A 16,115-nucleotide genomic window follows, 5' to 3' on the forward strand; every position below is an offset into this window, starting at 1 on the left:
CTGAGGCTGCGACTATGAGATTTCTTGACTTTTCCTAACTTTCATTCACCTCTATTGAGCTGAAATTTTGAGCGAATAAAGGTTATAAATTGAGAGATATAAGGCATTTCTCAGCACATCCTCTGAAATATTTCATATTCTATTGTTCAAAATTTTCCCACCAGCTGGATGAAAGTAATTAATTTGGTCCATGTCTCGTTAATCCTAACTGCTTCACAGCGTGAAGGAAATTGACAGTATGCGTGGACCTTTTGTTCTCACCACGGCTTATAAGCGACGTCGATACAAGAAAAGCTTCAACTTTGATACGATGAGTTACCGTCGCTTGCGGTTGAAATTGCGTAAAATTAAACATAAGACTTGGTGCCAATGCATCTAGAGCGAGAATAGTTTTTCGCAGACAATTATGTCCTTTCAATCAAACAAAGCATAGGCTACAACGTTATTGCCTACTATAGAAGCTGCTCTGTAACATATTATGATTTTGGTTTCAAATTTTTCCTTTTGTCCGACACACTATCAAAAGCAGAAAAGGCGTCGATGTTCCCAAAGCTTCTCACATATACTTGTAAACATTTATTTCCAAGTCGACATGTAAAGATTTGAAATGCAATACGCTTCTCATTTGTGTAGGATAAACCAGAACATCACGCTTTTGTGAAAAGGACGATCGTTCCACCACGTTTATACGTGATGCAGCTTAGTTGAATCAATATATTCGAGGCTTCTTGTACCAGGTTCACTGTCACTGATAAACTAAACCGCGATGCAGTACCTCGCAAAGCAATTGTAGCGTAACATTTCCATGTGCTATAACTCGTCATAAATTGTGAAAACTTGTGTATTTACTTGTCAAGTTGTCTCATGTGAAATATAAGTTTGCATAGCAATGTCACAATGAAATCTTATCTCCGTTTACCAAACTAAAGATATGAACTTATGCGACGTCTTGCAACGTTGAATCGACGGAAAGGCGGGTAACTGCCAAACTGAACTGAGAATGCATGAAAGAAATCGTTTATTATCGAATGGACGTGACGTCAGAAAACGATGAATCGACATAGGCTAGCGGCGAGAGATATTTTAGTTAGATAATGACACGCGGCAGCGCGTTTACATTGAATAAAAATACCTTTATTTTATCCATTTCTATTTCCATTCTTCCTAGTTTCGTCTCACAATAACAAACAAATGAAGTTACGCATATTTACTAAATTATTCAATAAACAATAATGCATCATCCAGCATTATGTCAGCGCTGATTGACTAGACATATTCACGAGTTGTGTGAGAATTGTAGGCGTTTTTATAGAGATACAAACTTATTCCATAGTTTGATTTATGGCACTTATCCAACTGTTTCATAATGCGAATAGCTGTTTTAGTTGAATTTAGAAAAAAATATAACTTATAACCGCAGACAGATGCAACTTTTTTCATGCTTTAGGCAATCGGCAGTACGGTGAACTATAGTGGTACATAACATAACCCATATGCGGGGTAATCGCAAGGGTCAACCCAAGTAATGGAAAGGTTTTTTTTGAATTATGGTGATGGAATTCTTGTAATGCTATTGAACTTCATCTTTTTATGAAAAACTTATATTGTTTGCATTTGCAAGAAATATCAAACTTTTGGATTTTTTTTATCACTGAACTGTCCGTTAGTAGAATGTTTCTTTATTACCTTAGTTAGGCCTATTGGTAAGTCAGGAAAGTATTTGTTGATGTGACATATGAGGATATTGTAAGAGACCGAGTTATTTTGTAAATAGTATTTGATTTTTGGACACCATCAAAATTTGCTCACAATACACAAATGCGCATCGAGATATAGTGCTCACAGTTTGGAAAAGTTAGATTGTGATAATTACAACTTGCCTGAGTAGGCCTACAGCAAGGGACAATCAAAATAGATGAAACCGCATTCATGGTAATATAGACGTTTTGCAAACTGCTCTTTTCGTTTTCAATATAATAACAAGAATGACAGCTTATTTTCACTAAACATATAAACAAATATCAAAAATTATGAATGAACAGCGCATCTATATTTTTCGGTTTAGGTTCAACAATGCATTCTAGCCGTCAAAATGATGGAATATTTGGTAATTTTGTTGAGACATACCATTGCCCAATCGTTGAATTTACATCAGAGATAATTTTATTAGATAGATTATCAGTTTCATTCAGCGTTATAATGTTGTTTTTCAAGCCACGTGGCGTTCATGGTCATAACGCAACATTGCAGAAACAGCCAATATTGATACCAGGTAGGCCTACTAATTATTACGCCGCTTTCGTCGAATTTACGTCGCTAAACGACGATATTGTGCAAACGCCTGTTGGATTTCCCTTCTACGTGTAGTTTATCATAAACGTGAAGCATTGCTCAAAAAGCTAATCTGAATCACCATAGATAACCATAGCATTCATATAGTTTCATCATCAGTAAATATGTAAAGTGCACTTCACAATTTTTAACAACGGTCTGACAATTTATTATATTGCAAAGTTTTGATTTATTCTCGATTTTTATAATTCTGTGTAACAGTTTTTTTCTAACTAGTTTCTATGGGACTAACAATTTGTTTCATTATACATTTTCTTTAGTATTTCAACGCCATTATTAAAAAAATTACGTCCTTTTCACTTTTAAATAAAACATGGCAAGGCAAGGATTCAGTGCTGAAGAAATATTGCAACATGTTTTACTGGATTCTGACGACGAAAGCCAGGCGGATGATTTGGAGGATTTATGGCACTCCGATTCAGATGAAGAAGCGGATTCTTCTCCGTCAACTTCCGCAACAGCGATTCCGATCGAGATTGACGACCAGTTACCTTCCATGGGCGATGTTCAACCGGAGTTTGCGCCATCAGGACGGATTATAACATCGAAAAGACTGGTGAACAGCATAGATTCCTATCTCGACATGAACAACTACGATGCTGTTAAGTTTTCCTGACACACTGAAGTCTTATACAACTTTTGTAGAAAAGCCAAAGAACAGACAAGAGGGCGGCGTCAGCATTACTTGGTCTAATGCGAGACCGGTGCACAATGGGAGAAGGGGCCGGGCTAACATTATATCTGGCCCGATTGGTGTTAGAGGAGAAGCCAAAGAAGCCAAGACCCCTCGGCAAGCATGGGAACTATTTTTTTCTTTAAACATTTTGAACATTATTGTTCAAGAAACAAATAGAAAAATTGCCACACTCATTTCTCAATTGCCAGAGAGAATTTTAGATGACAGCAGGTACTGCTATTTTGGCCCAACCAACAACGAGGAGATGCTGGCCTTTGTTGAATTGGAGTATTTTCGGGGGCTTTTAGGACAGGCTGGTCATTCCACGGATGTATTGTTCAATCAACTGCAAGGACATCCCGTGTTTAGTGCAACAATGAGCAAGAACCGCTTTAAATTTTTATTTTCGAACATTTCGTTCGACGACCAAAATACTAGGCCGCAACGTTGGAAGAATGACCGGTTGGCCGCATTTCGAGTCGTTTTCGAAATGTTTAACGAAAACTGCGGCAAACATGTCATTCCAGGTGACTACTTGTCGTTGGACAAAACGCTATACCCCATGAGGACACAAATTGCCTTCAAGCAATATAATCCAAACAAGCCTGCGAAATATGGCCTTCTGTTCAAGTCGGTAAACGCCAGCAGATTCCCATACACATTTGCGGCATCGGTCTATTCAGGTAAACCGAAGGAAGAGCCATTTAATTTTTACGTTCGTGGAACAGAAGAACTGGTAAAAGGAATGGTGATGAGCCTGGAACAACACGGTGACCTTCAAGGTCGGAATATTTTGTATGACCGCTTTTACACCTCCATACCACTCGCGCAGTGGTTGCTTGACAGGGGTATAACGTCAGCTGGAACCCTCAACGCTATACGTAGAAGAATACCCCTGGAAGTGAAGCAAGTGAGTGGTAGGGAGAAATCTTCGTACGAAATTTATTGGCAGACGAGTGAGGCTGATCTCAGCCTACATTCTTATGTAGTAAAAACGAAGAATTCTGGCATGCGGAATGTGTTGATGTTGACGACCATGCAACCTCTATTGGGGATTACCAAGGATGACGGCAAAAAGAAGCCAGGCTTGTATAAGCTTTACGACTTCACAAAGGGTGGCACCGATATCATCGACCAAAGGATGGGTTGGTTCATTCACGTGCAAAGCGAAGTCCCCACGGTGGACAACTACTGCGTTTGCTTATTGAGAAGGTGCCAAAGCCACAAAAAATAAACTACCAAAACACCGTGGCCAATGTCAATGCTGTGAAAAGCCTTTATGCCCTGCACATTCCATACGAGTATGTCAAGTTTGCTTTTGCGCAGAATAAACTATTTGAATGATTGCGGTTTTATAAACTTTGGCTTCAACCACAGCCTAAATGAAACGCGGAGCTCAATGAGAGATTTTCCTTTTTTCCTTTTATTAGACAGATAGCTATTTTTACGTTGATTCAACATATCAAGACGTTGAATACTTGTAAACATGTGCGGTTTTGCAATTAGATTGCTTATCAAAATCATCTATCCTTTTTTGTATAAAAAGTGGGTCATAAAACTAATCGTAATACTCGATGTAAAATTCAGCATTTTTATATGCTGAAACAGTATTGTATTCATATTTTATAAATCCATTTTCTATTTAGAAAATATCAATATAATGCGGTTTGAGCACAGCTGAATTTTAGCACGGATACAACGACTGATTTTATGACTTTTATACAAACAAGGACAGAAGAGAAGTAATCTAATTGCAAACCCGCGCATGTTTACATCGTCTTGCAATGTTGAATCCACGTCGAAATGATTGTATTAGCGTTGTATTCAATTTCTCGTATTATCGAACTGTAAATGTGCAGCCACTTGTAATTTCAATGTGCCTCATTGCATATTCTTAAATATTTCTGAATTTGTGTGTACATAACCTGACAGAACACAGGTTGCTTTACCATTGAATCAAGTTGAAAAACGTTGCTGCAAGAGCCTTGTGCCAATTGCTGCAGTCCTGTATTGCTGTAACCAAATCAAAATACTTATCAATATTTTGCTGCCAAACTGACATTTTTATCGCATAAACGCCCATTAGGCAAAAAAAAAGGCAGCTAATTCTTTGTAAAGTATTTCTCCAGGTTCACAATGATTTGACGCATAATAAATACTACTTTGAATAAATCTAAATATTGTTTGGATTTTAGTGTGTGGCATATGAATCTTAGAGAGCTTATTGAATCCACAAGAAAATGACCCGAGGCATTACAGATTTTCCTTTTGATGAAAAGCGTTGTGACGTTCTGTTAATTAATGAACCGTAACTGTTTTATTTTGAATTTCTTTCTGACTTCTGTTTATGTAAAGCATCATCGACTTTATCGGGTAATCTTACTCCTAGTACTAGCCTTGTATGTAGCCGAGTTCACATTGAACTTACATTGAGAGACGCTGTTGCAACTACAATACATTGCATTTAAACCGCTTTTTTTGTTGCATGATCTTCCATTCGTTTCGTGGATTACATAATAGTATTTGATAAACGCCACCCTGCTTCTTCAGCTGGTCTACATTTGTTAATAAAGCGTAGGAGTTGCTGTTCTTGGAACCGAGGTCACAAGATCATAATCCAAATTGGTGTGACACGCGTTCAGAAATCTCATTACTGCATGTAATTGATGAAGCATTGTTCTTTTAGTCAAGAAGCGAGCTTTATTTTGAGCGTGGGAAAAGTTATTATTTTGCATGAAAAATATAGATTCAAATTGAGATTATGTAAAAAAAATTTAATCACAACATGGCAATGCATGTTCTTCATTACTCTACCAAAAAATAATGTGTAAACTCACGCTACAATTGCTTTAATCGCAAAATAATCCAAAAGTCATAAGTCACCTCAACATTTCAACGTCTATGAGCAGTTCTAAAATTCACATAGGTTTAATTTTCGGATATGCTCAGCGTGAATAATTTTACAAAGTGAATCCCAAAGTTTGAAGCCGCACCTTAAAAAATAACAGAGATATCACTCCTAAAGCATAAGAAGAATCGACAGCCCCCCCCCCAAACTGAGCAAGACTCCAGGGAGCCCAACCTCGTAAGGGTTAAGCTATTGATTATTTATTTCTACATACATGCTTCTCTTTGTTTTTGGTTTATTTTTTTATGTTTTTTGGTGAGGAGAGGTTGGCCGTGCTAACTGCAGACATGTAGCCTACTAAGCCTACATGAATTACTATTTAGGTACGTTTTAAACCTTTCGAGATTTTTTCCACCTTTTCCTGTTCATTGACGTGCTGGTATATCGACTGTTGTAGCCTAGTTAGTAGACAGTAGTATCTTTTTGTTTCGGACGCGTTAATGGCAAAAAATAAAATGATATGATACGCTCTTGCAGTATTCGTGCACCTAACGGCTACCGAGTGGAACTAACCTTCGATGCGTTTTACCTTCTCGGAGCTGTAGCTGGTAAGGCCGGTGCCAACTTTTGCGTCCACCAGCATGTGCGTTTACAAGATACTTTTTCTGGAATGTCAGACGGACCGTATTGCGGAAATACATACCCACCAACTTCCATCTCTACTGGTATGTACCCTTCAACTTGTGCCCGTATTTGTAACATACCTACTGATAAATGTGATAAGACACCATGTCATACAAAAATAGGTATGGCTGGTTATCTTATGCTTACTTTTTACTCGTACCAGTTTCGAGACGCTAGACAGGAACCGGTTGGATGCATCTTAGTCAAGGTTTAACTGTTTTAGTCAATTCTTTGGTGTTAGCAAATGTACAGTATACAATCTCTTTTGGTATTCCTCAGAATATTCCTCAGACGCAGGACTTTTCAACATGATCAATATAGCTTAATCCAATTTAATAAGACAAACATTTGTTTTTTTGGTTATGAGACTTTTCATTTGTTGCCAAATTTAATTCACTTCATATTTTACATACAGGACGAGTTCTACGCGTTACGCTTGAGTCTAATGCTAAGGGTATGGGCCAGCCTTTCTACAAAGGGTTTCAGGCTTCTTACAGAGTATCTCGGCAAGCTTCTTCTATCAGATGTAAGAATGCAACTTAAGCATACTTTTCTGACGTTTAAGGTCATTCCGTCTTACAATAAATTTCAACAATTTACCTTTGTTTTATTTTGATTGTTTGTAACAGCTCAGCTTTTTTCCAGCAGAACTTTAAGCTTCTAAATATAATTTATTGAAAAAAAAGCTTTTGAAACGATTAGGCACAAACGTATAGGAGTAAAGGAGTTACAAAATGATTTACAGGTTAATGCGATGCATTAAAAGTGTTCTGGTTAAATGGTAAATGTGCGTTTAATTACTATTTTTTTTATAAACATTTAACCAAAATATTTATGACACCATAATATTGTTGTCGCTTGGCATAACCTGGTTGTTTTGGTTTACAAGAACATGCCAATGTGTTCATTTAACGTTGTTTAACCAGTGGTGGGACTTCACTTGAAAAGAAATAGATTTTTTTGAAAAAACAATTATGAGTAACTAAGCAGTTAAAACAACTATCACTATTGATGATTTGAAATAATAATTCTCTCTCTGTTTTTGCGCAATATGTAATATGTAAGTTTTATGTTACATGAGCTAAGTCTAATGACATTATATGCTTCAATACGCCCATCTAAATGTAGAGGTTTGTGTGTTTTTACTGTCTAATTATCTCTTCTTGCTAAATTCGCTTTTTAGTGCGTGATCCTGATGGAAAATGGCTCTCCTATACGGTCATAGGAGGAGACCGGGTTGTCACAACCACCAGCACTACAACCACTGCCACCGTACCGACACGAAATCCTAACGAAGTTGATGACAACAACAATGCAGAAATCGATGCAGTCAACAACAAAGCCAACAGCAAAAACGTCAACAACAATGATGAAGTCAATAAAAGGAACAATATAATAAACGTTCCTCCAGTTCCATAGTAGGTGCATTTTTTCACTTTAAACCCCGTAGCGTTCTATATAGCATATTTACAACAAAGATATTTGGGAAGTAGGCTACATGACTTTGAGACAGTCAAATAAATATTTGTGAAGAAAATGGAAAATAAAACAAATAAATTCTTTTAATTGACCCTTTATAGCTCAATTTTGCCAATTTGCAACACGTTATAGGCTACTGCTACATATTTTGTGTTGGTTGCACACTGTGTTACACTTTTTCAAAACAAATACTCAAATTAGATTTCGTTTCTTGGGCGCTACAGGGTTAAACTTTCTTTTGAGGGTAAAGTTATTTTTACAATATCATTAATCGATAAAAGCAACAAATTAATGAAAGTAAATAGCATTATTCAAATAATACGAAAAAGCTAACAGACAAAATAAAGTAATAGAGTTTAGCCTCAAATTTTTGAATTCCTTTTGTTTGTTGTTTTGTTGTGATGAATGACATTATTCAATCCCATTAACTTGTAGCCCATTATCTGTTTATGGTTTGTGAAACATTCTTTTTGTTTTAAAAATAAATCTTTTGGCTGTTTTCATAAACGATACAGTGTGAAAAACTAGAAATTTGTTTTTAAAGTTTAATCTGAATGTAGCATTTTATAAATACGATTGTTATTGTATCTTTAATCTGGCTAAAATAACAGTTATCTTGCAAATCTTCTAAAAACAACTCAATCATGTTTGCATTTTTTCAACAATCTATCTTCATCAAGTTCAATAAATAATAAAATTGTAATTTAGTTTGCCTCCTTCACGAAAGCGACGTCCTACAAGACCCCCACGGATCGTTAAAAGAACAACAACACAACCTCCTCCAGCATACATCGCACAAACACGACCTCCACAAGTTTTGTACCTGCCAGGTAATTAAACAACAGCCTTTTTTTAAACAATCATACTCAAGCCAGTGGCAAACTTAGGAAAGGGGGGCGATTGGGGTGGTCGCAGATCATCAATAAAACACACAAATCATAACTTTATTTACGGTATATTTGCAAGGTCGGGTTAATGTGGACCTACTTTCTAGCCTACAGATCATTGTGTTTGCGTACAATCGCCCTCTCTCTCCCCCCAAGGCTATTTGTTAGATCCACCCCTAACTCAAGCTAAAGTTTCTTTTATTAAGTAGTATAGAACTTGAGAAAAGTTTAGAGATAAAATAAAATGTACCCTACCATAGATTTCCTTGTGATAGAATGTTCCTCCCTCTAATAAAAACGCTATTACTACGTAGTAGCCTATATGCTACAGAAAGTTGCTTTTGATGTGTTATTTGTTTGATAAAATTGCCAATAGCAGGAAGAACTGCTTTGATATAATATAGGCTACAGTCATAGGTGGGTAAAGTTACTTTCAAAAGTAACTGAGTTACAGTTACAATTACTTGGCCAAAATAGTAACTGAGTTACCGTTACAGTTACCGATTTTAAACAATAACTAGTTACCGTTACTAGTTACAGTTACTGGCTACTTTCAGTTACTCACATATCTGAACATAAACTTCTGCACCTGGCCAGCCCTGCATGCAAGTCCAGTTTAACCGCAATGTTTGATATATGGTGTTACAGCCATCCATGCTAACATAACAGCACAAGTACAAAACCAACATGGTTTTATTTAAAAAAATACTCAGTATGGTATTTAAAAAAATACTGGCTTATATGTTTATTTCCTTTGAGAAATACGAGCATTTCAAAGTGCTCGTCACTCACGTCTGCCCTTTTGGGCTTTAAAATGTCCTTGCCCAATCGTCGTCGTCGTGTGAGCCTCTGGGGCCGAGAGTCTATTCTTTTACCGCCCCAGATTCACGATGTTCCCGGACTACACTGGAAGGCTACTAGAGAGCAGCCAGTCTTTGGTTTCATCATTCATGACACGCAGACCTTCCACTCCGTTAGGTGGCTTGAAGATGTTACAGTCATTGATGATGTCCGCCCTGATAGTTCAATTGGTTAGCGCGTCACTTCTGGAACGAAGAAGCTTCATGATCAAGCGGCACTGGTTCGACTCTCAGGGCATGCGCTTGAGCAACGCACGTTAAGGACTGCTCTCCATTTAGCGGCATCTAATAGATGGAATAATTTCCTGCCAACGAGACTTCAACAATCGGAAACTTCACTCTGTCAGTCTCGGTGACCGGGCCTACGTCGGTGATTTAAAGCCTTTAGTTTACAAGTATGCAAAACTGCCAGGATTAAGTTCTGCAACAAGCTTTCCAAGTCCGAGGATAAAGATTTAATCAATCAATCAATCAATGACGTGGTCTGCGGTCTGTTCCTCGGCACCACATTTACAGGAAGAGGAAGAGGCCATTTCCCATTGGTGCATGGTTGAGCGGAAAAGCCCGACGCCCATATGGAGACGGTTGAGGCACACCCATGCCTGTCTTGGTAGTGTCAGGTCGATGGAGCGTGTGTCGGCGTCGGGGATGAACGAATAAAGTCTGGTGATGAACAAGTGCTGCAATGAAAACAATATTTCTACTGCAGCACTTGACGGAATGGGAGTGTTATGTTTTTAAAACAGTTTTTTCATGGGTCCAATTGTGAATCTGGATCCGCTTAACTTGTCCTCAGGGTCCGCTTCCAAATACTCCTGTAACAGATTCAACGCGCATTGCTTTCTTTTCTTGGTTTTTGCGTAAAGTGGTGCAAAAAGTCCTCCGTGGCTCTACCTACCGCCATCCACTTCAGTGTCGCTGCTACTCCCCTCTTCAGCAGAGCAGTTTGCTTCTTCAATTGCTTGAAGCATGTTCTGTTTTATTTTGGTCTTCAATTCAGCAGTGTCGCTTAATGATCAGGCATTAAACACAGATAAGTCTAAATTGTCGGTGGAATGCAGTCGCAAGCTGAAAGTCGCTGTCCTCGAACCAATGACCAAATCTGGTTTGTATTGCTTCCGCAAGAACGTCCACCAACGGCAAGCAAACAGCAATGCTGTTGCTGGTTTTAATGTCAGACAATCTTTTTAGAGGCATTGCAAGCGTTACACTAAATGCAATAAATTTCAACTTCTTGAAGGTAACTAACTAACTGACTATAAGCATCAACAAATTGCTTTTAATTGCTGCGTGTTTCTTGATGCTTGTTGTCAGTTAGTTAGTTACCTTCAAGAAGATGAAATTTACTGCATTTTTATAAATATTTTCAGGTTCCTGATGAGGGCTTAAGTTAAACCGAAAACGTTTGACTGTTAAACTCATTTGTAAATATGTAAAATATATTATTATAATGCTCAACCCTGTTGTATTGTTGTGTCTTGCCTGTCTTTGGTACATATTGATTAATCGCCAAAAACAATTAATTTAGCCAAATCAGTTATCAAAAATCGCCAAAAAAGAGCCAAATCATTAATATGAAGCTAAACGTCTTAACAAATCGCCAGATTTTTGGACTTTGGCGATAAATTCGCCAATATGGCAACCCTTCTCCACCAGACCACAAAACAAAAGTAGAACCGCGCATGCGCAGTGCTGCGCCAATATGTCTGCGAGAAATATGCATTATTGCGCAAAACGCAGCAAACACGCACTAAGCAAGACACAAACACGTGCAGAGAAATAAACGGCAATTAAGAACTGAAATTTCAATACAAAAGTAACTTGTAACTGTAACTGTTGAAAAAGTGCTAAAATAGGAACTAGTTACCGCATTTCGTTCATCATCATCATAATCCATCGTCGGTTTGTTCCCCACTAGTGGGGGTGGCCGATTGTTTCCGCGCAGCAATTGTTTTAATCCCTTTTCTCCATTTCACTCTGTCCCTTGCATCTTCCTCCTTCAGTCCGACTTTTTTAAATTCATCCTTCACTTGTTGTTTCCACGTTCTTCTTGGACGACCGCTTTTCCTCTTCCCATCCACCTTTAGATCTAGTGCCTTCCTAAGAAAACTTCCTTCCTCCCTCCTTATCACATGTCCATACCATTTTACTCCATTTGCCCTTGCCAGTTGGTCCATGGTCTCTCTCATCTCTAGCATATCCAACAATTCTTCAGTCCTTTTTTCCCTTCTCGTTTTCACCCCACACATTGCTCTCACCATTGACCTTTCCGTTCTTCTCAGGATTGCCAGTTCACTCTCTCTCAATATCCATGTCTCGCTACCATATAGCATTGCAGGCCGCACACAGCTCCGATATACTTTCCCTTTCATCCTTAGTGAAAATTTTCTGCCATACAACATTTCCCCACATTCCCTGAACTTTGCCCAGCCCAATCTTGCCCTTGTTGTCACCGCTGCTTCACATCCACCACTTCCATTTATCCGATCACCCAGTGGTCACAGCGGTAAACCATAATTTTTCGTGGGAAAATTGTAACATAAAGTTCCCGGATCCGTTTGTCTGTACGTAATGACCGAAAAATAAACACACCTTCGAAACGTCTATTCAAAGTGTATTCCAGTAAAATTAGCCCGCGGCTATCGAAATGACTGGTGCAATGCCTACACCTCTAAAACTGTCACTACGATACAGATTACTTGGATAAAAGACGGAGAGTTTGTCCAGCTAGCAAGCACCAAATAAACCAGTTAAATGTGCGACCGACTTCCAACAAACAACTTCGAGAATGAATCAGAAAAATTTGTGATAACTCAAAGGCACGAGAGCAGTTCGTGACGCAATATTTCATGTCCAAACAGGTCTCAAACTGAAACAGGTTTAAACCGGTCTGACACGAGTCTTACGGACGATGGTGCAATTTTGGCTCATGTTTTAAGAATTTCCATGACGTAATATTCAGTAGACCCGAACGGTTTCTACATGACGTTTGACCAGGCGAACAACCGTCTGTAACATAGCGGCCCCTAGTTATGACAGTCTGACATGGCATAACTAAAAAAGAATTGACGACAATTGTGAGCCAATGAATAAAAACACATGATACACAAATTGTTTGAATCACTCACGTTTAAGTTAATACGCAAATACAAAGGGCATGCAAAGAATGAACAGCAATAAAAATAAACACGACGATACATGAAATTGGTACCATAGGTAGTAGGTACATGCAAAAAAATGACGCTATCTACAATGATTGCGATAATAACCGACTGTTCTGGGCTCAGACAAGTGTCGGCCACCGCAGACAAAACCAGGCTCAAACCCTAACACTTAGGTGTTCTTTACGGGGGCGAGGCACGAAATATCCCTCAACACATAGTCTACTTTCACTTTCCCCGTACTCTCATCATAGTTGCAGACGGCAACTTTAGCTCTACGAACCACAGGCTTCCCTTTCCTAATTTGTGGAACTACCTCATGCACCCTCCCAAGTTGATACTTCCCACGTTTACCAATGTCTTGGAGAGAACCTACCACTACAAGTTGACCAGGCTCCAAATTCTCGGCCATTTTTAGCCATTTTTTCCGGCCCTGAAGACCTGGCAAGTAAAAATCGATCCATTTACTCCAAAACTGCTGAGAAAGTGACAAATTGAACCGATAATCCCTTCTTAATTGGTCACGATCATGTGGTTGCCCAACAGCACAGTATGGGTCTAAGTATGGGGTCAAAAGTGAGGCAGGGGTGATGACAGTAAAATCCCTAGGGTCGTCACTCAAAGGTACCAAAGGGCGTTCGTTCACGATCCGAACGGCACTGCCTGTGTACGTAAGCAGTTCAATAAATTTGGGCTTACGAATTGAAGAGTCCAAAATGTGAAAAAAATGCAATTTTAAATTGTTTAACCATTGCCTCCCAGGCGCCACCTTGCGCCGGAGCATACGGAGGTATAAATTCCCAGTTTATCTCTCTCTGTCTCAGGGCGTTGTGAAATTCAGCTGATCCTATCAACTCGGGTAACTTCTTAGATGCTGCCTGAAAGGTACTTCCATTGTCGGAATAGATAGCATTAACCTGCCCACGTAAATCTGTAAACCTTGTAAAGGCAAGTAAAAAATCACTCAGCGACAATGACGTAACCAGCTCAACATGAATAGCGCGAGATGCCATACATGTGAACAAGAGTCCCCAAGCTTTTTTGTGACTTCTACCTTCAACAAAGGTTAAAGGTCCAAGATAGTCTAAGCCGCAATCAAAAAAGGGTTTCCTATGCGCAGTTGTGCGAGACAAAGGTAAATCAGACATGAGCTGCCTTATAGGCCGTGCTTTCTCAATCGCACATACACCACAATCATTAAGATACCTCTTCACGGAGGCATTACCATTAGCGATCCAAAACTTCTGTCGCGTAGACAACAAAGTGTGCTGTACTCCACAGTGCGCATTTCCATTATGATGCGACAGTACAACAAGCCTTGTGAAGGGGTGCTTCGAAGGCAAAACAATCGGATGCTTTGCTTCAAGAGAGATCTCGGGAGAATTACTTAAGCGCCCTTCAATGCGGATTACACCAGCGTCATCTACACAAGGTCTGTACTTTTTAAGTGAACGTAATTCTTTCAACCGTTCCTTCTCACGTTGCGAAGCGCCAACACTACCTCGCTTTATCACTTCCTCAAGGGCATCCGGCGATCGTTTGGTCATTAAATGTACCACATCACCATACACGCTCTTCTGAACAAACTTCACAGCCAACTCTGAAGCACTGTTAAGATAAGATGCATCCAGTTTTGGCTTCACAAAGCTACGCTTTCTCGTTTTACAGCACAAAAATTCAACAAAAGCAACCAAATAAGCGATTCTCTTTTTCATAACATACAAAGAAGGTGCGGCCTCGATCAATCTGTGAAGACCACCCTGTCCAACGTCAAGCGACTCCTCTTCGTCACGAAGATATAGGCTATGGACAGGTACTGGAGTGGCATTTTCTACAGATGGAATTTCCTCACACTGGTAGAGAAGACTAGAACCATTTAACCACAACTCTCGAAATTCTTTCTTTGTAATAAGATTTGGCCTTGTGCCAACATCAGCTGGGTTCATATCGGTAGGGCAAAAACGCCAATCCTGGGCTCCAGACAACAATAAAATATGCTCAACTCGACGTGTAATAAACTTATTCAAACGTAAATCAGGGTTTTTAACCCACTGCAACACAGTACGAGAATCACACCAAAAATACTTAAGGCAGTCGGGCATCTTCAATGCCTCGTAGGCCTGCTTCACGAGTCTTGCTGTATTCAAAGCGGCAACAAGCTCTTTCCTAGCTATCGGCCAAGAAAACTGATTTTTTACAACAATGGTAGATTTACCCAGAACGAAAGACACACTCGGAACTCCGTTAACCAGTCTACGTAAGTAAACAACAGAAGAGAAAGCTTGATTCGAAGCATCACTAAACCCATGCAATTGATATGAAACAATATCATCCGGACTGCACACACCAGAGTTTGCAAAATACCATCTCGGTAACGAAAAATCCTTAAGCAGGTCCAAAGAGCGAAGCCACGACTCCCATTCTTTAACAAAGCTATCAGGGACCTCGGTGTCCCAATCAAACTTGTCTATCGCTAATTGCTGAAGTATAAGGCGTGCTTTTAGAAAAAATGGCGCTCCAAAGCCTAGCGGATCAAAATTTTGTCCAAGCTGACTGAGCATACTTCGGCGCGTGTGTTTAGCTAAGGGCTTTAAGGAACATGCGATACGCATCTCGTCAGACTCGGTTTGCCACACACAACCCAATGTCTTCGCTGATGGCAAAGTCATATTTTCAGTCTGAAAGTCAATGTCACGAATCAAAGGTGAAAGCATCTCATTATCCAAATTTGACAAGACAATCATAGCCTCCTTGTTAGCACTCCACTTACCAAGTTTAAACCCACGGCTATCAAACAAAGCAATTGATTCATGAGTGATTTGCTGAGCTTCCTCTAAGCTATCAGCCGAAAATATAAAATCATCCATGTACATATTATTTGCAATATTGCAGAGAGTCAATTCACCAGCACTGCTGGGATTCTGCTCGATCGTTTTCTTTATAGCCAAGCAAGCGATATACGGGCTACTCTTTATTCCCCAAGGGTGTACACAAAAACGAAATGGTACCATCCTACCATTTTCAAGGTCATCATCTTCAAACCACAATATACGAAACAAATCCCTTTGCGACTCAGGTAACTTTATTTGAAAGAAGCATTTAGTCACATCAGCCATGAGACCAAATCTACCAAGCCGAAATCTAGCCAAGACATCTACCAGAGGGTTT

The 16,115-nt window shown here is 39.2% G+C and overlaps 1 protein-coding gene across 2 annotated transcripts in view; it reads left to right on the plus strand.

The window, feature by feature from the left end:
- LOC145785797 (uncharacterized) overlaps positions 1–16,115 on the plus strand; it is a 31,515-nt gene that overhangs the window by 8,218 nt on the left and 7,182 nt on the right. For both annotated transcript variants that reach the window (XM_082597507.1, XM_082597508.1), the window contains exons 3-6: positions 6,414–6,601; positions 6,976–7,086; positions 7,744–7,978; positions 8,748–8,869. In XM_082597507.1, coding sequence (XP_082453633.1) covers positions 6,414–6,601; positions 6,976–7,086; positions 7,744–7,978; positions 8,748–8,869 — 656 coding nt within the window. The remainder of the gene's footprint in view (positions 1–6,413; positions 6,602–6,975; positions 7,087–7,743; positions 7,979–8,747; positions 8,870–16,115) is intronic.

The sequence above is a fragment of the Aplidium turbinatum genome, chromosome 16, assembly GCF_918807975.1.
Source record: "Aplidium turbinatum chromosome 16, kaAplTurb1.1, whole genome shotgun sequence".
NCBI lineage: Eukaryota > Metazoa > Chordata > Ascidiacea > Aplousobranchia > Polyclinidae > Aplidium > Aplidium turbinatum.